This window comes from Magnolia sinica, chromosome 16 (assembly GCF_029962835.1).
Source record: "Magnolia sinica isolate HGM2019 chromosome 16, MsV1, whole genome shotgun sequence".
Lineage (NCBI taxonomy): Eukaryota > Viridiplantae > Streptophyta > Magnoliopsida > Magnoliales > Magnoliaceae > Magnolia > Magnolia sinica.
This window is the reverse complement of record NC_080588.1, coordinates 63,030,799-63,057,696: the sequence shown is the minus strand read 5'-3', so window position 1 is coordinate 63,057,696 and position 26,898 is coordinate 63,030,799. Positions and strand designations below refer to the sequence as shown.

The 26,898-nt window shown below is 39.5% G+C and overlaps 1 protein-coding gene across 5 annotated transcripts; it reads right to left on the bottom strand.

Annotated features, from left to right (window-relative positions):
- Nucleotides 1-1,854: 1,854 nt before the first annotated feature.
- LOC131229038 (AP2-like ethylene-responsive transcription factor CRL5) lies at nt 1,855-6,182 on the bottom strand. 5 transcript variants are annotated; one of them, XM_058224900.1, is made up of 9 exons: nt 5,483-6,182; nt 4,706-5,375; nt 4,165-4,247; nt 3,965-3,973; nt 3,770-3,858; nt 3,589-3,662; nt 3,454-3,504; nt 3,288-3,364; nt 1,855-2,737 (listed from the first exon to the last, which is right to left on the bottom strand). In XM_058224900.1, the coding sequence occupies exons 1-9, from the start codon at nt 5,796-5,798 to the stop codon at nt 2,079-2,081; spliced, it is 2,028 nt and encodes a 675-aa protein (XP_058080883.1). In that variant the 5' UTR covers nt 5,799-6,182; the 3' UTR covers nt 1,855-2,078. The 5 variants fall into 5 exon arrangements, with proteins under 5 accessions (XP_058080883.1, XP_058080882.1, XP_058080879.1 ...); XM_058224899.1 differs by having other exon boundaries at nt 5,477-6,181; XM_058224896.1 differs by having other exon boundaries at nt 4,706-5,387; nt 5,483-6,181.
- Between the last annotated feature and the right edge of the window lie 20,716 nt (nt 6,183-26,898).

Genomic DNA, 26,898 nt, shown 5'->3' with positions numbered 1-26,898 from the left:
TTTTTAGTTTCTGTACGCGCCATTCTTCACGTGATGGCACCCTATTTACTAAAATCCGAATGAGTATTTACTAAAACCCGAATGAGTAAAATGATGCTCAGGTGTAAACATAAGAGACACATGCTCAAAACATAATGAGAAAATCATCCTCACCTCTTATCAATGGACATTTGTTTGTTGAATCTAGACCATTAATCTTTTTTAATTTTGCACTGTAACAGTCCATTTATGGACCATCAATTGGAAAGAGGATCATCAGCTCCTTTTTGACTTATACCTCGTGATCAATCCACAAGGGGTCCGATGATGTGAATGGTCTAAACTGAGATACACGTATTTCAAGCCTACAATAGCTTTGGTTGTATGTGATCGAGTAACTCTTTCACACGTGCGCTTGAGTACTCCCATGGTTTTCAACAAGAGAGAAAATGCTCAAGGTTTGCTAATCCCACAAACGTGCATAACCCACCTCCTGCACATGCTATTGATATGGCACACATCCAGCCATCCATCACATGGGCCCCACCATTTCAACTCCGTACGCAAAATATCCAGCCAGTCCGATCATAAGGTGGACCACAACATAAAAAAAGGACGGTTAAAACAACATTTTCTAGGCCGTCCATTCATTTTCTATACTACGGTCCACCTGATGATTAAAGACCAGATCTTCCCATGCATGCCCAATCAGCACAACTGATGTTGCACGGATGGGCCAGGCCTCACACACGTGTGGGGATCATCAGCCCTTAGAAAAAAGAAAAAGCTAATGAGTTTTAACTGTAAAGGGCTTATAATAATTGCAGACAAGTGGCTGTTGATTCTGACCGTAGAAATCCTAAACAAACCCAAAGGACTCATGATAAAAATCAGACAGATAAACATGATTTGGGAATCTATCTCCTTTTTTGAATAATGGGTTGGAATGTCTGTTGCCTTTGAAGAAAGCTCAAAGAGAAAAATCAGAAAAAAGAGGTTTATGGTAATGATGATAATGAATAGGAAGACAAGATGTGGGAGAGATAGAGATTGTCTAGTCAAACCAAAGACCTTAAATTATTGGAAAGCATTGAGCTGTTCTTTTTTGTACTTAGCAAGAGGAATTGCTACCAGGGAACGTGCAACATACACTGCCTGAGTATGTGTACACCTGCATGTAGTCCTGGCCTTCATCTACCTCAATCTGAACCGTACAAAAAATGGGTAGGAATATTCAATGAGAGATAAACTTAAGATCATGTTGATTGGATGTTTAATGAGAATTTGATCATTGAATTTGAACTGTTGGGTTTAATGGCTTCATATAGTAATTTTACAAACAGAAAAACCCTCTTTAATGAGATGGGGCCTTTTGGACCGTTGAGTTGCCATCCTGTACAGAATTACAGATGTTAGTCTGGGATTGAGCATCACCAACCTGCTAAAAGGGTACATTGAGTTTATGTCATGACCCCGACTCAACGGGGATGATCTGATCTTTTCATAATGGGCACTAAATGAATGGTTGAGAGCATCCATTGGGTTTGGTGTTTTATATTATGGCCCATACACTGGGGTCCAGGATCTGGACAGCTCGGATAGAATGGAAGAGGATTGTATAGTTGCTCATGGTTCAATATAAATGGCTACAAGTCACACCACCATTTATAGTGGGGCCCAATATTTAGACGGTTTGGATTGAGTTACAGGAGATGTGCATTGCTATGCCATGTCAACCACTGGCAGTGTATTGTGCAACTTCATAGTGGTTAGATAGACATGCACCAACCACATTACCAACATTATTTTAATAAATGAAATGAAATCACAACCTTCAATTTCCACCCCCATAAAATGCAAGAAAATCTTCCAATGTGGCCAAAACGATCAGTTTCAAAAATTCAAATTTCTGGTTACAGATCAGACATGGGCCCCTACCTTGACCTTGATAATCTCCTTTGTCACCCACTAACACCTAAAACAAAAACAAAAACAAAACAAAACTTCCACCTTTTTTCCACACCACTACAATTTCGTTCCTTTTTCATTGTTTCTTTTGTTCATACAAATCTCTGTAGCTTCCTACCAAGAACAGGAAGCTAAGCATCATTCCAAGCAGCAAAAACTGGCATATGAGCCATGGCCATTGCAGGCCTAAGCTGGTTTGATGGAATCCAAGAACTCATAGGAGTAGGACTGTTGAATTTGGTGGCAATCGGCCTTGCGAACTGCATCGTATGGCCCGCCTTATCGGGGCTACCTTCTCTAGAGCTGTTCAGACTGGTCACCAATGATGATGAATTCGATAAGTGGGTCGCCCCTATTTTTGCTGATTCGTCAATCCCATCTGCTGAATTGACTGTATCTATCCCTATGAGGTCATGTAAAGTGGAGGAGAAAGATGGATTTTGGTAATTTGCAATGGCCGTTGGTTTCTGATCTAGATGATCGGCGGCTTGAGGTGGTTGCTGTGAGGATTGGTAGAGCACCATCTTCCAGTCCGGGCAACCACCATTGCTTCCTTGCGTTAGCTCGATGTCTCCACTGCTGTTTTGGGCTGATGTGCAGTTGTGGTCCATTGAATTGTCAGGGGCTTCAATCTCTTTGTTTCTCTTTGCAAATTCCCCTGCAAGTAAAGTACTGCTTGCCATGATCCGTTCGACGTCGTATCTAGAGATGTCGAAATTCGTAACAGCATTCACCCCGCGGAATTTTATTGCAGCAATGTCATACGCTTCAGCTGCCTCCTCTTGGGTGCCTGAAAATTCATTCTCATGAGAATTTGAAACTGTCTGAAACCAGTACTTTGTCCTAAAGATAGGATAGATTGAAAAAACCACACTTTCTCTTTCTTTTTCTTTTCTGATATGCTGATTTTGAATGTCTAAAAGATCAGCGCGCAAAGTGCGTGGAGCGTTTGGAAAATCAGCCTTAACAAAAGCTCATGAGTTGCTAAAAATCAGCCTTATGGAATCAGAGTGGCCGAAATTCAGCCTTATAAAAGTATAACCACTGCTTGAGAAGGAACAGCCTTAAATGAGCTGAGAGTGCCTGGAAAAATCCAGCCTTTCAAAGAGCTTAAAGCTTCCAAATTCAAGATTCCAAGAACTTGAGTTTTGAATGGAATGTAACCAATAGATTTTGAATGAACTGCACGTGGGACTGTAATCTAAGAACTTCATTGCTGAATGTAGAATTCGATACACGTGGAAAAAGAAAATCCAGGATTCAAATTATAGTAATGAATACTTTATTAAGATCAGAGGGGATTAAGCTCCAAAAAAGAAGGGGAAAAAAAAAACACTTACTAAAGGTCCCAAGATAAAGATCCTTGTTTCCCGCGACCCGACCGATCCGTGCTTGCCATCTCCCGTGCTGATGATGCCTGAAAAACAGGACAGAACAGAGGTTTCAGCATGTAATCACTTCCTGCCTAGAGAAATGGGTGTGCAAAACGACGGGAATTTGAAAGACCTTGTGACGCCACGATACATTGAAGCGCCTCTAGAGAATCCACTACTCTTTCTGCACCAAAGAGAAGTAAAAGATGAGATTTATGGATAAAGAGATGGCCTGCTGCTGCTGTAGGATAACGGGAATAATTCATACCTTCTCAAATGGGCAACATATTCCTGCCTACTCATGTTCTTCATTTCTTCGAGTTCTCCGTGGTAGTTATCCAACTGCAAAGAATCCATTTTCAGGCCAACATCAGAAAACACAAAACCACAGTTTCGGTAAAGAGAGAGATTGACAGATAAATCCATTTCGCTTGCTATGAATCATATACCGGGAAGTTGATATGAGTTGAAGGTCCCCAATACTTGAGCGCCGCTAAGTCGTAAGCTCTTGCAGCTTTCTCTTCAATATCATACCCCCCTAAAATCCACAAATGGCAATGAAAATTACAATAAATAAACAGAATGTTGTATTGGATGTTTAAAGAAAATTTCAAGAACTTGAAGGAATGAAAGAGAAGGCTCACCCAAATAAACTGCTAGGCATTTGATTGGATTGCAATCGCACATGCAAACAACCAGACAAACAACATATCTTAGCAGTCAGGCTAACAATTCAAAAAACTCAACCAAAAAATAATAATAATAATAATAATAAAATAAAGGAAAAGTGAAAGGGAAAAACCAACAATGCTGAAAATGGTTATCCCTCTATTGTTCTACTAACCTTGCCTTCCTTTTCTAGTTTGGCCTTCCTTCTTGCAACTGTTGTCCCATAGATGGGCTTCATATCTACCAGTCCACCTATGCCTGAGGTAAATAAAACCAATAGCCTTATTATAAGCAAAATAGAAAGCAATGAAAATAAAATGGAAATGGGAGCAGCCCAGAGGAAAAAAAAAAAGTCTCATTGGAAGCATCACACATAAACGAGTAAGACACCCAAGAGAAAAATATCAACTGCAAGAACAGCGTTAAAAAGAAGGGAAGAAAAAAAAAAAAAAAACAAAATCTGAGAGAGAAATAAACCCATAAGCACCACACATGAATTTAGGGGGGGAAACAAAACCAAAAACAAAATAGTACGACAGAAGGAACCCAGTTCAAAACATTTTTTTTTTAAAGGCAAAAAATAAATAAATAAATAAAAGAAAGCAAGAGACTACAAGCCCCTAAAATAGTTACAATGACAAACCACCATATATGAACTAAAATAACCAAAAACCAAAAACAATAAACAAAAGAGGAGAGCGAGGGCTCCTACTGACCTTGTAACACCTCTATACTGTGATGTTCTCTGCCCAAATGTATCAATGGACTTCCTATGAACTGGCTGCTTCTGGCCCACCTTCCCACCCCCTCTCTTCTTTGTGTCCATGGCTCCAAAATCAGCCCCACCATGTGATAGCTGTTGTGCAGCAGCTGTAACACAGCTAGATTGAGAACCAGGGCTCATAGACAAGCTCAAGGAATGCAAATCACCATACCCCATTGCACCACCAATAGACCCTGGTCCACCTCCTTCACCATCCAAACGCTCACCCATCTTCTCACCCGTTGCATGGCCAGCACTGTAATGCCTGGCCACCCAGTTCTTCAGGCCTGGTATTCCATCTGCCATTAGAGGGACCTGGGCTTCCTTCGGCGCCACTTCCAAGGCAGTCTGGTACATATCATGAGCTGTTAATCCTGTGCACATCCCTTCCTGTGGTGGCTGGAAGTATTGGTGGCGGTGCTGCTGCTGTTGGGCTTGAATCAGCTGCCTGAAGGGCTGGAGAAGGCCTAGAGAATGCTGCTGCCTACTGTTTTCAGCTTGTGGGTTGTGCTGGTAATACATGCTGTCCAAGCTTAGAGACATAGCTTCCCTGTCAATGGATCCGTACTGGTGGGCTCCCATGGTTGCACCACCCAGGAAATCTTCAAGCTTGGGAGAGGAAGCTGGCATCACTCCTTCCATCAACAAAGAGATAGACATGACTTTATTTTTAGAAGCTATTTAAAAGAAACTGAAAGGAAGAGATGGAAGAAGAGAAGCATACCTTCACCTTGCTGTGATCTTGTAAGAGCTTCCATGATACAAAGGGAGCCATCAGATTTCAGTGGCATTACAGACAACTGGGAGTAAAGGGCCCCACCTTGTGTTTCCATCTGAGGAGGAGCTAGAAAGAAGCTGCTTGGAACTGCAGGAGAAACAGCAGCTGCAGCTTGTGCTTGATGATAATGATGATGATGTTGCTGACGATGGTGGTAATGATGACGATGCTGATGTGGGTCCGTAGATGCATCCATGTTCATGTGAGGAGAGAGTGAGAAACCCAACCAGTTATTGTTATCATTATCATTATCATTCATGGCCTTCATCTCTCTCTCTTCTCTCTCTCTCTCCAAAGAGAGTTAGATTCCTACCAGGATCTGTTGTTGCAAGGAATCCCAATCATTGGAAAACACAAATACTAATCATATTCCCATAGCTCTTGTTTTCCCTCCATTTTTGAATCTGGGTTCTTTTGTTTTGTAGCTGCAGCACCCATGCCATGAAAATCTCTCTCTCTCTCTCTCAAAAGAAAGAGGTTTGGAAAGAGAACAAAACGAGCTCCTTTAAACTAAGCAAAAGGAATGAGTTGTAGTAAGCAATGCTGGGATTTCTCTCCTACATTCCATAGGGATCTGTGTAATATATGGAGAAAGAGACCAATGCCTTTGCTTTTGCACCCCTCTCCACCCTTTTTTCTCTTCTTGAAGATCCCTTTAACACTGCTACTAAAATCCATGTTATAAAACCAAATGGCCCACCCTTCTGATCTGGAGTTTTCAAGGCCTGGCATTACACAGATGAACCATAGACATTTAATTTCTGGCAACATGTGTCTACTGCATGGGTGCAACCGCCCACTGTACAAGTGGCATTCACACACATATCGATCCAGACCGTCTGCTTGGCGGGACCCACATTATATGATTCATTTCCCTGAAATTAAATTGATTCGACTTGTATTTATTTGTGGAGTCCGGGCAATACCTTGTCCTAACTGTCCATTTGATAAGAGACAACTGGACAGTTACGATAATCTGTTGGGTCTAACCTTTGGGTTACGATCCTTCAAATGCGGCACACTAATTGGATGGTCTGGATTCACTACATGCATTCCACGTGTACAGAATCTGTTTGCGTGAGTATGGATACCCATACACCGCTAGCGCATCAAATAACCTGTCATTAAAGCAAAGGTGCTGCCTTGTGGAGAGAGCGAGCGAGCGAGGACCGGAAAGGTCTCCAGTGTAAGTTCACCACTATTCCCAAAGTGGTGGTGACCTAATCACATGCAGAACGAATGCACCGATATCCAGTGAGTAGTGAATATAACAATACCAGTCTCACACTGATCGAGAAATTCTAACCATCCAATCGGCATCCCACCAAACTAACGGTCAAAGCATAAAATAGCTCCAATGGCTAGAATCATACTGTTACGTTCATCCTCCGAGCCCCATTTTTGGGCCACGCTTCATCCACAATAAGATTATAGATATGGAAGCGTTAGACTTCCTTACAACTATGCCACGTGTACAGTCGAGATTCACTCCCTTTTTTAAAACAGTGGTGAACTATAATAAAAGTCTTCCACGTCGTCCCTCTTCATCCAGCCTTGCAATCTAGTGGGAGATTGCACCGCTTGATATCTCTACCCACCCTAATTGATATTTGGCAGACATTTACTCTCCATTTTAGAGTAGAAATAGTACACTTTTGCGTCATTCAAATTCTAAAAAGAAAAATTAAGGGTACGATATAAAAAATTATGGGTGTAAAACAGTAAATACAGTGTCCTAAACATATAGCCAAAAGAGGCTGCTTTTTTACAGAGGCAATAGTCTCATCTCTTGGATGACAGATGGATAGAGGAAGGACAAAACTGTCCAACCAATCACTTCATATCAGTACCCGGCCGCTGTCCTTCGCAAGGATCTTATTACGGGGAGCCGATTAGCTGTTCCCCGGGTAACACCTTTGTGGGTGTTACCCTAACCTTATCTAGCCCACAGTGATGTATTTTTGTGTATATCCACGCTGTTCATCTGTTTTCTATCTCATTTTTAGTATTCCATACCAAATATTAAGAATACCCAAATCTCAGTTGGATCACAACACTAGAAAAAGTGATAAATGACCATTAAAAACTTTTTGTGGTCCACAATAGTTTTGGATCAAGATGATATTTATATTTTCCATTAATCTATTGCTTCTTCAAATTATCAAAAACTTGGATGGAAAATAAACATTATTAAAACCTTACAATGGGCCCTTTGAACTTTTTAATCGTGAGGCACCCAATCACCACTTTTTTTTCCCTGTTGTGTGGTTCAACTATGATTTGGATCTGCTTAATTTTTGGGATTTTATGCTAAAATGGAACGGAGAAACGGATGGACGGCGTGGATATATAACACATCATCAAGGTGGGCCCCACGTTAGGAGTAACACCTTAGGTGTTACCCGGGTAACACCCAATCCGCTTTATTGAGTTATATGATACTCGGGCTGTGTACGCCTCTGAATACGCAGGCGCTTCTAAGCTGTACACGTGATAAAGCAGACTGAATTACGGAACTCACTGTCGCTAATTCACAATTCCAAGATCATATTTCCTAGCCTCTGATTCGTAGACGCTTGATTGCGGAAAAAGTACAGTGGGATGCTTTTTCATTTCTGACCGTCCATTAAATGTCCACCAATCCTCGACAGATGATCAGTTTAGGTTTTGGTACGAGATGCACATATTCCGGGAACCGTAATTAGGAGAGTTCTATTTGAATTGTTTTTTGGTATACTAAATATGCAATTTCTAAGTGCATGTGTACCATACATCACATACTTCCAGAGTATGGAAGTTTTTCTCAATCTTAATATGACTTTTGTTCGGGTTTCTCTTCAATGGTGAGCGGTTATATTACTCGTTGGCGTGAGTGATAGGTTTTGGGCGGGCACATACATGGAACAAGGATAACAATTCCACAGCATAAGTAAACACAAATAGAATACAAAAATTTGATGCGAAAGATCCTTTCAATAAAAAAATCATTACATAAAGTAATAGAAATTTATTATAAAAACAGAAATTACAAATAGAAAAGATTTATCTGATTTCAACAACCTTAAATCTCACACTTACTACACCCTTTGAAATCTTAAGGCCCGTTTGACCGGTGGATTGAAAGGGATTGAATGGTATTGGGGTGGATGGCATGGATTTCTAGGTAATGATGATGTTGTTAGTGGATTGTCTTTAGATCCATGGGGTTGTTATATCCCTGGATTGCTATATCCAGTCTGTTTGGCATGCCGGCCAATCCCTGGATTAAACCTTCCCATCCCTTCCAATCTGTCGAACCAAACATGTCCCAGGCAAATTTTAACGGATTATGGTGGATTGGATGGGATTTAAAGGTAATGATGGTGTTGTCAGTGGATTGTCTTAAGATCCATGGATTGGGATCAGATCATTGACTCTGTTTGGCACGCCCGGCCAATCCCGGGATTTAACTTCCAATCCGTTCCAATACCATCCAGTCCTTTCCAATCTAACCGGCCAAATGGGCCCTAAGAGGCATTTGGTGCATGGTATTAAATGGGATTAAGTGGGATGGAATTGCATTTGGTCCGTGCCAATTCCACTCAATGTTAGAAAAGCGTGGAATTAGATTGATTGAATTGCATTGGGTCCCGTGCCAATTCCACTCAATGTTAGCAAGCTGTGTAGGTCCCACCATGATGTGTGGGCTATATCAACACCATCCACCCATTTTTCAAGATCATTTTAGGGCATGGGTCAAAAAATCAAGTAGATCTAAAGCTCAAGTGGACCCCACCATAGAAAGAAGAGGGGATTGAATACCTACCGTTGAAAACTTCTTTGGGGCGACATAAGTTTTTGATCAGCTTCATTTTTAAGCTCATGCCATAAAATGAGGTTACAAAACAAATGAACGGTTTGGATATAACACATGTGTTATTCTCAATAATTTCAAATGATGGTGGGTATATCCATTCAATGTACCACCGTATTACAAATATAGCATGGAATTAAGCTTATCCCATGGTAACAGGGGACAATCTCTGCCAAATGTAATAATTACGTTTTTTTAATCCCATCCCACCTAATCCTTCCCAATACCATGCGCCAAACACCCCCTAAAACCCCTTCTAAAAACCCTTTGTAATACTTTAGAAAGCTTTAACATGTTTTAAAATATCCCTAGGAACTCATATTTATAGATTAGGAAGCCCTACTTTCACACCGATTTAGAATATTTCAGAAACTGCCTCAATTTTAAACAGTCCGCGCATAAACTGCATAACCTTAGGCTGGCTGAACCAAAGCTCAGGCTAACTGAACTTGTCCTTAGGCTGGTCAAATTTTCTGCAAATTCCAAAAGAATATGTTGCTGGATTTTCAGCCAAACTTTCTTGGGTTAATCGAATTTTCTTGATGTCATTGAGCCTATTTGACAGATTTAAGACATTTATCAACAATAATCTCCAGCATGTTTTTAATCTTCAAATGTGTAGCTTCTTGACTTCTTCTCTTATCTCTTCTTTGCATCATAGCTTCATCAATGCTTCTCGTGCACACTCCGTCTTCCTTTAACGCCATCGCCAAGCCTAGAAAAGTTACACAAAACTTGAACTTCTCCTTAAGAACGACCTTAGTGAGCATGTCTACCGGATTCACGCTGGTGTGAATCTTCTTCAGCGTTACGCCTCCTTTTTCAAGTACCTGTTGGATAAAGTGGTGACGACCATCAATGTATGTTAGTACGAGAGTGATAAACAGAATTTTTAGCTAAATTGATAGCGCTCTCGCTATCACAATTAACCGGCATGGCCTCCTACTGAAGTCTCAACTGATTTATCATGCCTCTTAACCAAACACCTTCTTTAAACGCTTCTATTACTGTCATATATTCTGCTTCGGTCGTGAAAAGAGCTACCATATATTGAAGCTTCGAATCCAACTAATTGCTCCACCAACTAGTATAAACGAGTATCCTGAAGTAGACTTTCTGAAATCCACACTACCTGTGTAGTCTGAATCAACATACCCTACCAACTTTGTCTCTATCTTCTTAAAAGTTACGACGTACTCTTTTGTACCTTAAATGTATCGAAGTAACCATTTTGCCGCTTGCCAATGTTATTTACTAAGGTATGACATGTATCTACTCACAACACCAACTGCCTTTGAAATATCTAATCTCGTACAGACCATGATATACATTAAACTGTCAACCGCATTCAAATAAGGCACATGAGACATAAGCTGCTCTTCCTCAATTGATTTAAGACATTGTTCTGAGAAAAACTTGAAGTGAGCTGCGTGGGGAACACTCATCGGCTTTGCCTGGTCCATCCCATACTTGATCAGCACCTTTTGAAGGTATTCTACCTATGATAACTAAAGTCTGCTCTTCTTCCTAACTCTATAAATATCTATGTCGAGAACCCTCTTTGCAGCCCCCAGATTTTTCATCTCAAATGTCCCTAATAACTGAGTCTTTAGTACCTTGATTTCAGACATATCATGACAGGCGATCAACATATTATCAACTTATAATACTAGGATGATGAATCTGTCATCACTCAGTGTCTTGTAATAGACACAGTGATCGCATTTACTCCAAGTAAATTTCTAACTCAATATGAAATAATCAAATTTTTTATAACACTGCTTAGGCAACTGTTTCAAGCCATACAACAACCTCATTAACCTGCAAACCTTTTTCTCTACCCCTTTAACTTCGTAGCCCTCTTGTTGTTCATGTATATATGCATTTCCAACTCCCTGTGCAGGAATGTAGTCTTGACATCCATCTGTTCCAGTTTGAGATCATATTGTGCAACCAGCGTCAACACGAATCTAATAGATACTTACTTAACCACCGACGTGAACATCTCTGTGAAGTTGAGCATACCCCTTCGCTACCAATCTTGCTTTGTATCTATCTTATTTCCTCTTGAATAACCACTTGCATCTGATCGTTTTTCGGCCCATTGGAAGCTCCACCAGCTCCCATGTGTGATTTTTGTGCAATGAGTCATCTCATCATCCATAACCGCCTTTCACTTTTCTGCATCAAGCTCATTAAGAGCCTCTTGAATAGTAAATGGGTCCCCCTCATTTATAATGAGGGCATATGCAATACTAGAGACGTCCCTGTATCTTACCGGTAACCTATGATCATGCAATGAGTTTCTTCTCACGGGTGGTTACTTCACTTGATCATGTACCTCTATCTATGCATCTGTCTCTGCCTAATTATCATCTGTGTCGATCTGGACGTTTACGATCAACTTTTCTAGTTCCTCTTGCTCATTTTGATCATTCTTGTGAAATAGAGAGCTTTCATCAAATCGAACGTCTTGGCTAGTGATGACCTTGCGTTTGACTTTGTCGAATAACTTATAACCTTTTATACCAATACCATGGCTAACAAAAATATACTTTTTGGCCTATGGTCTAGCTTTTCTCTCTCAACTGACGGTATATGAGATTAAGCATCACAACCAAATATGTGCAAATTTAAGTAGTCCAGCTTATGACCACTTCATACTTCCTCTGAGACTTTACATTCAATTGTTGTAGAAGGAAACCGGTTCACCAAGTAACAAGTCGTGTTAATGGCCTCAGTCCATAAGTCCTTACCAATGCAACATTACTTAACATGCATCGAGCCCTCTCTAAGAGAGTCCGATTCATCTGCTCAACCACACCATTTTGTTCGGGCGCGTGGTGCACTATGTTGTGCCTAACGATCCCTTCATCATTGCAATTTTCATTAAACTCAGTGGAAGTGAATTCTCCACCATTGTCAGTCCTTAAAACCTTTGTTCATAACTATTTTTTCACCATTGCCTTCAATTGTTTGAATATGGTGAAAACTTCGGATTTACGTTTCATAAAGTAAACCCAAACTTTCCGAGAGTAGTCATCAATGAATGAAACAAACTATGACGAGCCCCCAATGGAAACCTCTGGCGATGGCCCCCATATGTCAGAGTGCACATAATCAAGCACTCTCTTACATACATGTTTTCCGATTTTAAAAGATAATCTAGATTGTTTAACATATATACAATGCTCGCATATATTTAAATCAAAAATTTTAAAAATTGGAATCAAACAACGATCAAATAGTACTTTCATGCCCTGCTCGCTCAAGTGGCCCAGACGAGCATGCCACATATGTAGAGAAGTGAAATCTATAAAGCTGTTGTCGCTCCACCTGCTGAAGTGCTCCCGATCAACCTGTAAAGGTTTCCGTACCTTTACTCTCTCATAACCACGAGTACTCCTTTTGAAATTTTAAGGACACCATTAATATCAGTGAACTTGCGCCCTATAGCCTCGAGTACATCGAGATAAATCAAAATTTTCTTCAAATCAGGAACGTGCCTGACATCAGTCATGGTACGCTCCATCCCATCAAACATCTTGATGCTCAACATACAAATAGCCACAAGATTACAAGCATTGTCATTGCCCATATAGACCTGTCTACCATCTCATTCCTTATAACCGGTGAACCAACTCCGATGAGGAGTCATGTGATATGATGCTCCTGTGTCAAGGATCCATTCATTTTTATGATTGTTGTGTAAGTGACCAATCATGGACACAAATAGAACATCATCACCACTTGTCTCTTCATCAGATGTGACAACATCGTCCTCCTTAGAAGAAGTCTCTGAGTTTTCTTTCTTCGCTCTAGGATTGGTACAATGTTTTTTCATATATCCAGTCATCACATAGTTCTAGCACTTTAATTTTCCTTTGCCCATGCCCTTGGATTTGGATCTAAGTCTTAAAAATCTTATACTTCGCTCAGTATTTCTTCCCCTCGTAAGCAGTACATCAGAAGATGTTCACATGTCACTGTTTAACTTTCTCATGGCATTTCCTTGAAGGGCTAAGATAATGGTGTCGACACTTAGGGTTTTATTTGCGGTACATATTGTATCCTTGAATGACTCATACGATGCCGAAAGAGAATTCAATAACATATGTTTATTCCTCATCTTTGATCACTTCTTCCATATCCAACAGTTTGCAAACCAATCTGTTAAAGTTGCTGATGTGGGCCTCCATATCTCGACCCTCTGTCATCTTGAAGTTATAGCACTGTAGCTTCAAGTGTAGGCGATTTTTAGAGAATTTTTTCACATAGATATCCTCTAGCTCATAAACTAACCGTAGTTTTCTCCCTCAAAACAATATAGAGAACCTCATCTGTGAGACATAAATGGATAGAGGCTAAAACTATCAAGAGCATCTCATTCTTCATCTTTCATAGTCTATTTCCGCTCCTTAAGAGCCATAGCTTCGCCTTGCTTTGTTAATAGACTAATTATCTTAACCTTCCATAATCCAAAATTATTTTTGTCTGAGTACTTCTCAATATCAAACTTGGCATTTCCCATTGATGTTAATCCTGTAGATCCAGATCTATGCCCCAACAATATCTTTGACACCACTTGTTGGGTTTTGCACTGCAGAATCACACAGATATGGATCTAGGAGAACAATCCAAGAACACCAAGCAAGCACAAAGAGAACACAAAGATTTAACGTGGAAAACTCTTTCGGGAAAAAACCACAACACAAAGCGACATAAATCCATTATAAAAGCATAAATTACAAAGAGAAAAGACTTATTTGATTTGAACAACCTCGAATCTCACCCTTACTACACTTTTTGAAACCCTAGAACCCCTTCTAGAAACCCTTTGGAATACTTTAGAAAGCCTTAGCATGTTTTAGAATGACCTTAGGAACTGTTATTTATAAATTAGGAAACCCTACTTTTGCACCGACTTGGAATAGTTCGGAAACCTCCTCAATTTTATGCAGTCCGTGCTGAGGGTCAAATATTGTATATTAGATCCCACTTATTACTTGATTTTACGAGCATGATACCGTTTAACACCATATTTTAATCGTGTTTATGATGCAGGGTGTATTAAGGAGCCTGGATTGAAAAAGGTACTAAAAGTATGAATTTAATGCTCATAAATCACCAAGGCAAGGGACGGACCCCAAAGGACCGAAATCGAAGAATTTACACACCAGAGATCCGAGAAAATCAAGTCACTCACGTTAAATGGGCCTGAAAATCATCCAGAATGCAAGATCACAGGGTTCCTATCATCCATTCGGCTCGAAACTTTATATATGACCTGAGAACCATAAATTAACCATACACGTTAAATTTCAACCATTGGATCCCTATGGAAGTGGCCCATTAGACAGATCAGCCCATGATTCTTTGTTTCAGGGTCCACTTGATATCTGGATACACTTCAAATTTTGTCTCAACACCTTAATTGAGGTGGTAAGATGAATGGACACAACAGATCTCTCACGAACATCTCCGTAGGACCTTCACGTACATCATGTGTGCATGGTGCACAAGTGCACCGGCCATGCACCGAATCTCTTAAAATCGGTCAGCGCAAGTTGACCGACTCTCTTCTTCCAAATCAAGAAAGGCCACAACATCTAACGCACGCCAGCCATTTTTGGCTTATGGGCATCACCCATCACGAATTCTGATAATCAGAACCTTCCATTGTGTCCAAGGGGTGTCTATAACCCTCAACTAGGTGTCCTTTTGGACCCATGAACGTATGGACAGGCAGATGACCGTCCAAACGGAAGATGGACAATGGAGTAGAAGAACTTGTGGGCCACATCAACAGACGGCCAAAGACATCCATTTCCGACCAAAATTTTGAACCGCATCCAATGGACAGAGTGGATTTTTCCTTCGTCATTGATCATGGACCCCACCAATCTCTCAGTGCAAGAAACGTGTGCAGGCCTGCGAATATCCGAGAAATCCGGCGCGATCGGTGATTAAACAAGGGATAAAACTGATGATCCGATCCATCTAATGTGCTCGGGAGGAAATTTTGACCAAAACCCAATCATTTTCATGCACCCGTGTAGACATTCGAAAACGCAACAGTAAGGAACAAGCCGCCACGTTGATTAGTAGTGTGGTCCACCTAGAGCTCGAATCCACTTCAATCTTAGATGAGTGGCCTAATCAACACCACGAATCTAGTGGACAGATCTGATTCTTCAGCAATCATAGAATATGGGCCCCATCAAGCATCAGCGCAAGAAGGAAGTGCCAAAAACGCAGCCTGCTGCGTAACGTGCTGCAAACGTCCAGCCGACCTACATTCCTTATAAAAGGAGAGGAGAGAGGGAGCTGGGGGATCATCCAAATCTTGGACGTGAAGCACAAGAGAGAAAGGGAGAGTACAGTTTTTCTTCTAGTTTTTTTCTGTTTTAGTTTTGTTTTTGTCTTTTCTTTTAAGAATTATTTAATCATGCCTATGGTTAGCTAACCTCTTAGCTAGGGCTAAGAGGTGAAGCTTGTGGAGTGATGGGACTGATTTTATGGCTTTGATTATTATTTTGAACTGATTTTAATTATAGTTTGATTAATGAATGCCTTTAGTTTCTAATGGTTTGTTGTGACCGAAATTACAATAGATCTGCAATAGCTTTAAGTATTTCCTTTTGTTTATTATGATTATAAAATTAGGAAGCCTTATTATTCACCATCGCCCTTTGGACATGGTTGGATGACAAAACTCTTCTTAACATTCATACATCCCTCAGATTTGCTGTGGATTGGTTTAATTCTGTTGTTTACTTTGTCTCATGGCATGGTTTTGTGATGGAATCCATTCTAATTTACATCTTTCTTATCTCTTGAAAACTAGATCAAAAGAAGTTCAGATTTGATTTTCATGGTTATATCTTCCAACTGGATGAAGATGGGACTCGAAGTCCAGTTGAGTTCTTGAATCAAGCATAGATCTCCTTAATCTCTATAAGTGGATCCTCAACACCTTAGTTTCCCACCTTTAATTGCATTAGTCTTACTCACTTTTATCACAATCATTTTCTCAATTATTCCAGATTTAGATTTCATCTTATCCTAGTTCTAGTTCGAGTTATTTTCAGAATACGTACAAGGTTCAGTCCCTCTGGATTCGACCTTGGTCTTACCGAGTTTATTACTACATCACAACCCTATACTTGGGGTGTGAACAGTCCGCGCACAAACAGCGTAACCTTAGGCTAGCCAAACCGGAGCTTGGGCTAGCCGACCGACAAGTTCAACTAGCCAACTTGTCCTTAGGCTGGCCGAACTTCACGCAAATTCCAAAAGAATATATTGCTGGATTTTCAGCCGAACTTTCTTGGGCTGACCGAATTTCCTTGATGTCATTGAGTCTGTTTGACAGATTTAAGACATCTATCAACAACAGTGAGATGGACGCGAGGGCTTCTCAGGACACGTGCTGAAATGGAACATGTTTGATAGATCCGAACCATGCAATAGACAGCGTCTAGCCTGGTAGGAGCCTTTCCTTATTTTATACACGAAAATGATACAATGCATATGGGCTGTTCATCACCATCCTTCCTATACAAATGTTGTCACTTCGTTTATTTCTTGTCGCGTGTAGTATGCGCAGCATACCAAAATAAGCAGTACAATAACCCTACTATATTTTTATATTGATCAAACATTAATTCTGAGAGTAAGTTCTTCTTCTAAATATTTACAGATTTTATTGAAAAGGACTTTCAAAATATATGTAAAATCAATTAAAAAGAAAAACTCGCTATAAGTAATTGCAAGAATGTCACTTGAAAGAAATGCATGATATTTGATTTTATCAGCTTGGATTTGAATCACAACTAAAGATTATAATTAAGAGTTACTAGTATTCTTAATATAAGTTGAGATAAGAGATAAGTTAGTAGATTTGTATGGTCTAATTTGTAAATGATTGATGGTTGGGTTGCTTTGTTGAATTCATCTACTATTTATAGAGTTCTATTGTAATTTGTTCTTCCAAATCCTTTTTCCATTGCTACAAAGGTTACAGTAGTAGAAAAGTCTTTCTATAAATCATTTTTTCTATTACGTTTATTCTTCCTAACTATTTCTCTTTTCTCGACCAAGCTTTGGTCGTCATTCGTTTATCGGCTATATATCAGCTGCATTACTTTCATTGGTTGTTTGATGAGATATTGTATTAATTCTTCTAGGTATTTATCTCTTTAATATGGCAGCTAAATTATTGTCACGTAGTCTTCCATATCATTGTCTTTTTTAATACATTTTTCTCTTTTCGTTCCCCTTCTGAATGCCTCTTGGCCACTCGTTTCGATTCAAGATGCCTCTCAGCCACTCGTTCCACTCGTGAACACCTCTCGGCCGCTTAGTCTGCTTTTGGACACCTCTTGGCCGCTCGATATGCTTTTGACCACCTCTCAATCGCAACTCATGGATGCCTCTTTGCCACCTTGTTTGCTTTTAAATATCTCTTAGTTACTTCTTGTCTTATCATCTTATCAGTTGTGATTTCATGAAAAGCACTCCAAGTATCATTGAATATCTTTAATATCCTATACCTTTCTCTTGCTATAAAATATATCCTTTTCAATTGGATTTTTCAAGAACAGTAAAAATTAGGGTACAACATTGCCTCCCACATCGCTTCACCTTTGACATAAAGTGAATGCGATGTCAATTCATTGTTTCGCGTAATAAATGTGACTACTTGGCCATGTAAAAATATTAATTTTGGTCATCTTGATCAAACTCGGATATTTTGATCGTAAAATATCAAAGTCAGCCAACTTAGTTGAACTCAGCTATCTTGATCGAAAAATGATAAATTCGGCCGCATAGGTTGAACTCAACCATCTAGGTTAAAAAATCGTAAATTCCGGTCATCTTAGTCGAACTCAGCCATCTTAATTGAAAAACAGCAAATTCAGTCTTCTTCTTTTTGTCAAATTTTGCCATTTTAGTATTTTTTTTTAAAAACGACAAATTCGACAATTTTAGTTGAACTTGGCCATCTTTGTCGAAAAATAACAAATTCAGCTATATTGATCTTGGCAGTATCAGTTAAAATTGGAAAATTTAGCCATCTTAGTTGAAAAATAGTAAATTGGTCGAATTCGACCGTCTTTATCGAAAAATGACAAATTTGATTGTATTGGCCCAACTTGATTGTCTTAGTAAAAAAAGAACAAACTTGGCCCTATTGGTTGAATTCGGTCGTCTTGGATGAGAAACAGCAAATTCGATCATCCTGGTCAAAATCGACCATCTTAATCGAGAAATGGTAAGTTCGGCCATCTTAGTCGAACTCGGTCATCTTGATCGAAAGACAATAAATTTGTTCGTCTTAGTCGAACTCGACCGTCTCGATCGAAAAATGGCAAAGTCGATCGTGACAATGGATACTGTCGGTTAATCCATTCCGAATATGGCTTATGGTTGACTGAGGTAGTAATATGGCTGAGAACTTAGCCTACTATTTCATCAAAGATTTGAATAATTTGGTCATGATTCAAACAGTAAGATTTAACCATTTGAGATGGTTTAGAGCCTACTAGATTTCATCTTCCATGATACGATGGATTCCCAAGGAAGGGTTACCCTAAGTATACCATTGTTTCCTAATTTAAAAACAACATTCTTGACCTCCTGTGGTCACCTAAACTCATTAGGTGGCGAAAGATTCCACACTTCCTGTACTTGAAGAGGCGTATTCTGTTGCTAAAGAGGTTATAGTAATGTCGGCTATGGTGTTGGTGCCACAAGTTGCACTGATGGTGCCTGTGCCAAATTTTCGACATAACTAGTATTGACCTGTTACTGAGGCACCACATATGTTCTTTTAGCAAAGATAGCCATCATCTGATTCATATTTTCGGTATTACCAGCCATCCATCTGTCTAAAGTTTCATCCTTAACTCATGACTGTTCAACGATATGCTAAATTCCTCTTTGCATATCAAGCATTTAGGCTAACAAAATCTCAAGAGTCTCAACCTGAGATGAGGATGCCCTATCCAAGTTTAATGGAAAGGGTACCAGATTTGATGGAAAACCTAACTCCTCAGGTACTTGATGAACCTGTTTTTGGCTCATGATTTATGCACAATAAGTATGCTTGTAATTAGAGTCCCACCGGGCGTACAAAAATGTTAGCACTTCGGTTTGTTTTTTGTAACGTGTAGTATGTTTGGGCATGCCACAATCAATAAAGCACCTCGATCCAAACCAATCAACTTTAACCCCAAGTGCCAAAATAAGTAGATGTGTCTAATATGAATGTATATGTCCATATTTTGACAAGATTGGTCATTTACTCAACCACTTGCAGATTTTTATAACGATCAGGCGATAATCAGAGGATAAGGTTCTTCCTACGAAGTTAAGTTGCTTTATGCCTTCCACAAGAAAGGACTTTTAGAATACCAGTGCAATAAAAAAAGAAGGAAAAGCACACAATCGATCACTAGTAGCAATTGTAAGAATGCGTCTCTTGAAAGAATTGTGTGATATTTGATAAATGACAAATCTAGTGTATGAGTGTAGATTTAGATTACAACTAAAGATTATAGCTAAGAATTACTATTACTCCTATGATAAAATGAAATAAAAGATAAATCGAAAGATTTATTTAATTTGATATGTAGATGATTGGTTGTTGGGTTGCTTCGTTGAATTCTTATGTTATTTATAGAGTTCTATTGCATCTTATTCTTCCAAATTCTTCCTCCATTACTGCAACTATTACAGTAGTCGAAAAGCCTTTATCTAGATCATTCTTTCAGTTACTTTTCTTCTTCCTAACTATTCATTTTCTCTCGACCAAGCCTAGCCTACTTTGGTTACTAATCGTTCATCAACCACACATTGGCCGTATTGCTTTCGTCGGTCGTCTAATGACGTGTAACATTAATTCTTCTAGATGTTTCTTTCTTTAATATGGTAGTTAAATCATTGCCACGTAATCTTCAGATCCTTTTGTCTTTCTTGATATGTTTTCCTTTGTCTGTTCCGCTTCTGAACGCCTCATGGCGGCTTATTTCGCTTCTTGATGCCTGTTGGCCGCTCGTTCCACTCTTGAACTCCTCTTAACCACTTGATCTACTTTTGGACAACTCTCAGCCGCACTTCCTAAATGTATGTCGGCCACCTAATTTGCTTTTGAATACCTCACAACTGCTCCATGTCTTATCATCATGCCAGCTGTGATTTCGTAAAAAGCACTTTGAGTATCCTTAAAGATATGTAACATGTTATATCTTTTCCTTTTTATAACATATGTCATTTTCAATTAGGTTTCCCAAAAACAGCCAGAAATAGGGTACAACAGTGACCAACCAACAATGATAAGCTTTTTGTTCATTGGTTAGAAATGACTCTCAAATCCTAGTTTTACAATCCTAATTTTTTTAATTTTGTTTGTCAGCATAGAAAAAATCCAACTCGATTTTTTATTTTTTTATTTTAAGGTGACATGGGCTAGAACCTATGGGAGAAGATTACCTGTTACCAGTGTAACACCTTAGTGGGTGTTACTATAAACACCCAACTTTCTAAATACAACCACTTGGCTTTATAACTTGGGTGGGCCCATTGATTAGAGTGAGTGTACGGCTCAAAACATGTAAGACAACGACTAATGGACTAGATTGAAACAGACCTGACAGAAATGGCTCTGTCAAGGCCAGTTTTGACAAAACGGCCCTGGGCACTAGCTCAGTTGTTTTTGTGCAGAAATAGCTCTAGCTTTGCTATTTGTGGGTTTAATGTGTTGCACGCATGCTCCATCCCGGGTTCAGTTACTCTTATCTCTTCAGCAAACTCAGTTGTTCTTATCTCTTTTGTGGTGTTTCAATTCTCCCAATCCTAAACTCACATGATGAGTCAATACTTCCATCTGAGGCTCAGGGCAACCGAACCTAACCATCCAGCCTTACGTGTCCCTCTCAAAATTCATATAAAAGGGGGCCCACATTCACAATTAAGAAAGAGGAGAGAGTTTAGAAAAAGGTTCTTATGACAGAAAAAGAAAGAAAGTGAGAGATAGGGGCAGAGCTTCCGCCCCTCATCTCTATCATCCAAAAGCCAGGAAGCTCGGCTTCCCATCTATTCTCTCAATCTCTTCCTTTTTCAATCTCATTTATTTTATTTCAACTGCAAAGCCAATGCTATTATATTTCAACTTCAAAGCCAATGTCGTATTCTTGATTTATCATTTTCCAGTCTGTATATTCTAACCCCGTTGCTTTGAACACCTGAGGTATTAGGCTCTACTCTGACATAACGTAAAATATAATCTATAGTTGCCCCTCTTAAGGATCTTCTGTATCAGAAAACGTGACTTAAAAGAGTAACTGAAAATTCTATATTCTTTTCTTTTTCGTATTTCTATCAGAAAATCATTTTTCTACCATTTACATTTTTTCTTTAATTTATCTTTTGTAGTTTAAGACATCTAAATCTTAGTATTTTACTGGAAGTTTCGTGAATCCTCATTAAAATTGTACTATCTGGCAAAGTAAAGACTGTGTTTCACACGGGTAGTAAAAGAGGGCATAATCTCTTCATTTTTCGTAATCGAGACCCTTACCCAGAATCCATATCACAGACGTATCCAAGAGGCACACGAATCAGAAAATTCTTCAATTTTCCTTATCTGTAAGTGATTCCACGGATTCTAACCAACTGTGGATTCTAGAGCATTCATTTTAGCTAGTGGTGAATCATACAGTGCTAACAAATCATTTTGTCGACCTTGTGAAAGGTAGTACAAATAAATCAAACCGAATTTACAAATCAGTCATAACCCCATGAGGCTCATCAGTCAACCCCTCCACGAGGTTTGGGTATGGAGGTTTTGGCTGTGGGTTTCACTAGATTTGGATTATATTCGGATTTGAGCCTTCATATTCTATGACTCGTATCAATCAAGCACCTAAAATTATTAACCTTCTCTTCTCAACCCCTCCACAAGGTTCAAATATATATATGAAGGTCTTAGCTATGGGTTTCACTAGATTTGGATAAACTTCGAATCTGAGCCTTTACATGCTATTGCATGTATTTATTGAGCATATAATATTTTTTTAGGTTTATGAAAGACATATGTTCTGTGGCTTGTTGAGTATTTGAATCTTATCACATTAGAAATTTGAGTAGATTCTAGTTATGTATCTATCATAGGTTTGACTCATGCGACCATTATACGATCTGATCCGGATATCTAATGGGCAGGTGGGGGAAAATTTCTGTTAGCATCCACAGTTTCCCTTACATGGGGTCCACCTTGATGATGTGTTGTATATCCACGCCGTCCATCCATTTCTACAACTCAATTTAAGACGTGGTCCCAAAAGTTAAGCAAATCCAAATCTCAATTGGACCACACCATAGGAAACAGTAGTGACTGATTACCTCACCATTAAAAATTCCAATGTGCCCATCGTAAGGTTTCCGTAATGTTTATTTGCCATCCAACATTTTGATAATGTCTAGCAGGCCTGGATTAAGGGAAAATACAAAGATAAGCTTACTCTAGAACTTTTATAGCTCACAAAATGTTTTTAATGGTCATTAATTGATCGATACTATTTCTATTAGTGTGGTCCACCAAGATTTGGATCTTCTTGAGGTTTGCGATCACATCCTAACATGCGGTGGAAAACAGATAGAAAGCTTGAATATACAACAAATACATGATGGTGGTCCTATAGGTTGAAATCATCATTGAAATTATTTTGTGATATATTCAGAGGATGATGGATATGTTGAATTGAATGCCCTCAAATATTTTAAAGATGACAAATAATTGCAGTATGAGAAGATCATTGCATTTAGCTGATTGTAAGGCAAAGCTTTTGTTGGCTTATAAAAAAGCCTACTAATTTTATAATTTTTTTTAAATAGTTGTCAAATTTTGGTCCTGCATGGTTCATGTAATGATTTTATAGACTTGGTTTTTGTAGAATCCCATCTTCTTTAATTTTTCTGAAAGATAACCAAAATTTGGTTAAAGATAAATGAAAAACAAGGAAAAGAAGGAAAGAGCCCGCTGGGATAACCTGAATGTAACTGAAACCAACCAATGTTGCATAAATGTAAGTGAAATCATTCAATGGTGTGAACCAATGCAAACTACATGGCATAGAATCACATTAGATGGAACATGTCTAGAAATGTACATGGCATAGAATCACATTAGATGGAACATGTCTAGAAATGTATTTTGATTGTCCAATCATTTGACTGAAACTTGAGTTTGATAGATCAAGGAATTATAATCAACTGATCGGATTTCACATTAATGTTGGTCACTTGTACACATGTGCAACTCACATGTCACATGTAAAGTACGCATATAGATGTACGGTCGTGGATAAAATGCATGCATTAACGTGTTGCCTATAAATATAGTAAATTTTGAAATCCACCATAAATCTTACTGTATTTATGGTTGGGATTGAATGATATGATACCTGATTAATCCGGTCCTTGTGATCGTTTTGGATCATAAATGCAAATTCCCACGTTCCAGACCCACCCTAATAATTTTAAAAGTTTTAAAATTATAAAAGTTTTCCTTATAATTGAAAAACGATGAAATCCTGAAATTTCGAACTAAAACTGATTTTCTAATACTGCGCAAAATCCAATGAAATCTCACTACTTTTGTTTTTGGCGTAGGGAAGGATGGTGAGTTCACTCGCTTGGCTGAAATATGGGCTTCATAGAACACGTGTGGAAATGGAACTCGTGTGAGAGATGGAGAATTCATCAGTCAGGTCCTAGCACGGGAAAATTTTAATTTGTGACGGTTCGGGTACCTGACAATCGTACAATGTGTCTGGACTCGCTGTACTGTTTGTCTAACTGTCCATTTCTCCATTATCACGTGTGGCCTGTAGGATAAGCAGAAAGGCCTGATTTTATGTATACAAAATGCTCACCGTGAGGGTTACATCATGGACGGCTTGGATTCGTAGATTTGAGCAACTATGGTGCGAGGCACCTTGGTACATCTCACGCTAGCGAGTACCACATCAGTCCAAACGTCGTTTCATTTCACGTCTATACGCAGCAAACGTGCCGACCTGGAAAGTGTGCAGGGAATCTGAGCAAAGAAAACAAAAGGTGGACCCACAGCAAGATAACAACTATATTTGAAAGTCAATCTGGTCCACTCATCAGGTGGTCCACTCTGTAAAGAAAAAGGACGGACGGTTATAATGAAATTTTGGACAGTCCACATTCAACGTAAACTAGTGACAGCCTTTTCCTCGCATGGTTATCTTCAGGCTTCGGGACGGGTGGCTGTGATGCGTGTAAACGTGTGCACGTGGGAGCAAAACTCCAGTTCGAGCACAAGGAACGTTCATGCATGGTTTGGAGACTCGTTGACTCGGTTTGACTCGTTCAGTCCCGCTCACCTCTTAAAACACGTACCATTGGAAATTCAAGCTTAAGATCTGGCTCATATGACCACACTGAATTGTACACGCAGCTGATCTTGAAAATCTGGCCACATATTGGAGACCCGAGCCGTTTATTGTGCTGGGGTTCACTTGCAGATAACATATAGAGAGAGAGAGAATTGAATTAATTAGACAAACCCCACCTGTATAATTTAATTGAACGGGTAGCAACTTGATCTTGACATTACCTTGTTTTCAGCCCACCTAATGAGGAAGCGGATTTACTGCAGCACCGGGCGGCCAGGAATATCCATGGTCAAAGGACTCTATTGGGCCTACAGTGATGTGTGTGTTTTATCCAAGCTTTTCATTGGTTTTGCCAGCATTTTAGGGCATGAGCTCAGTACGCTTTTATGGCACTGAGTGAACTCAGTTGGCCCCACCTTGAATGTATGTGGTCCATCCGCACCGTCAATCCGTTTTTTCATCTAATGCAAGGGGTTGAACATGAAATTGAAGCATATCCAAAGATCAAGTGGATTATACCACCACAAACAGTGGGGATAATGATTTCCACCGTCGAAACTTTTCTAAGCCTCACGGTGAATTTTATTTGTCATCCAACCTGTTCATAAGATCATTCTGGCATGGATGAAAGGAAAACACAAATATAGGCTTGATCCAAAACTTCTGTGGCCCTAAGAATTTTTCATCAGTGAACATTCAATTCAACTATTTCTTGTGATGTGGTCCATTCAAACATTGGATGTGTTTCATTTTTGGGCTCAGGCCTAAAATTATCTGGTAAAATATACGGACGGAACAGGTAAAATACATACAGATAGAATACATAAATCATGATGGACCTCACAAGGTTTACTCAGTAAGCTAAGCATGGTGAGTTACTACACAATTCAGCTTCCTAAAGAATAAAAAATAAGGCAGATCCAAAGCTCAAGTGGACCATATCAGAGTAAAAAGTGGGGGTTGAATGCCTACCATCCAAACTTTTAGGGGCTATAGAAGTTTTGGATCGAACTTATATTTGGATTTTCCGTACATAAAGGTTTTTGTGACATCTTTGTGACCTCATGAACAGGTTCGATGGCAAATAAACATCACGGTGGGCCTTAGGAAGCTTTCAATAGTAGTCATAGTAATCTCCGTTGTTTCATGTGGTGTGCTCCACTTGAGCTTTGGAGCTGCCCCATTTTCGGGCTCAAAAGCTGAAATGAGCTGCCAAAACGGATGAACGGCACTGATAAAATAAAAATATCAGTGGGCCCCGTAGAGTCATGCCACTGGGACATTCCTGCTGACCGGAGCAATCTGCTTTCACCAAGTGAGCCGCCGCAAATGCCTGGATTACATTTTCTGATGCACGTGTCTTGTGGGTAGAGGTGCGCCTGGGCGTAGTAAACGCATTTGAGGCGGATTGCCGCTTGACCCGGTCACAAGCGATACCTGTGGTACCTACCCTGATGTATATGTTCTATCATTGAAAACTCAATTGGACCCCACCGTCAAAATAAATAATGGTGCCCGCCATTGAAACCTTCCTAAGGTCTATCACTCGTTCAACCTACTTATAAGGTCACATAGACACGGATGAAGGGAAACACATGCATATGCCTCGTACAAAACTCATGCGGCACTTAAGAAAAGTTCTCAACAGTAGGCATTCAATCTCCACTATTTTTTATGGTGTGGTTACTTTGAGTTTGGGATCAGCCTCATTGTTTAGCTCATGCCTTAATATGGGACAACAAAATAGACTGACAGCTTGGATTAAATACATACATTATAGTGGGCCCTATAGAGCCAGTTCACTAGGGATGCAAGCGGATTATGTGCCGAGTAACTCAGTGTATTGCCTAGGCATGTATAGAGCTGTACATGAGTAGAACTGAGTCGATCTTGGCACAACTTGGCTCGACTCGGCCAGCAGTGTCCACTCCAGCTTGAACTCAGTTCTGCTTGGTCATTGAGCTTGACTAGCCAGCCCAGCTCAATTTGGTTAGCAGCTCGGGTCAGTTTGAATTGAGTTCGAGTTTGTGCATTATTTTCTCAAACACATATGTTGTATTTTCAATCTTATACATTTCGAATGC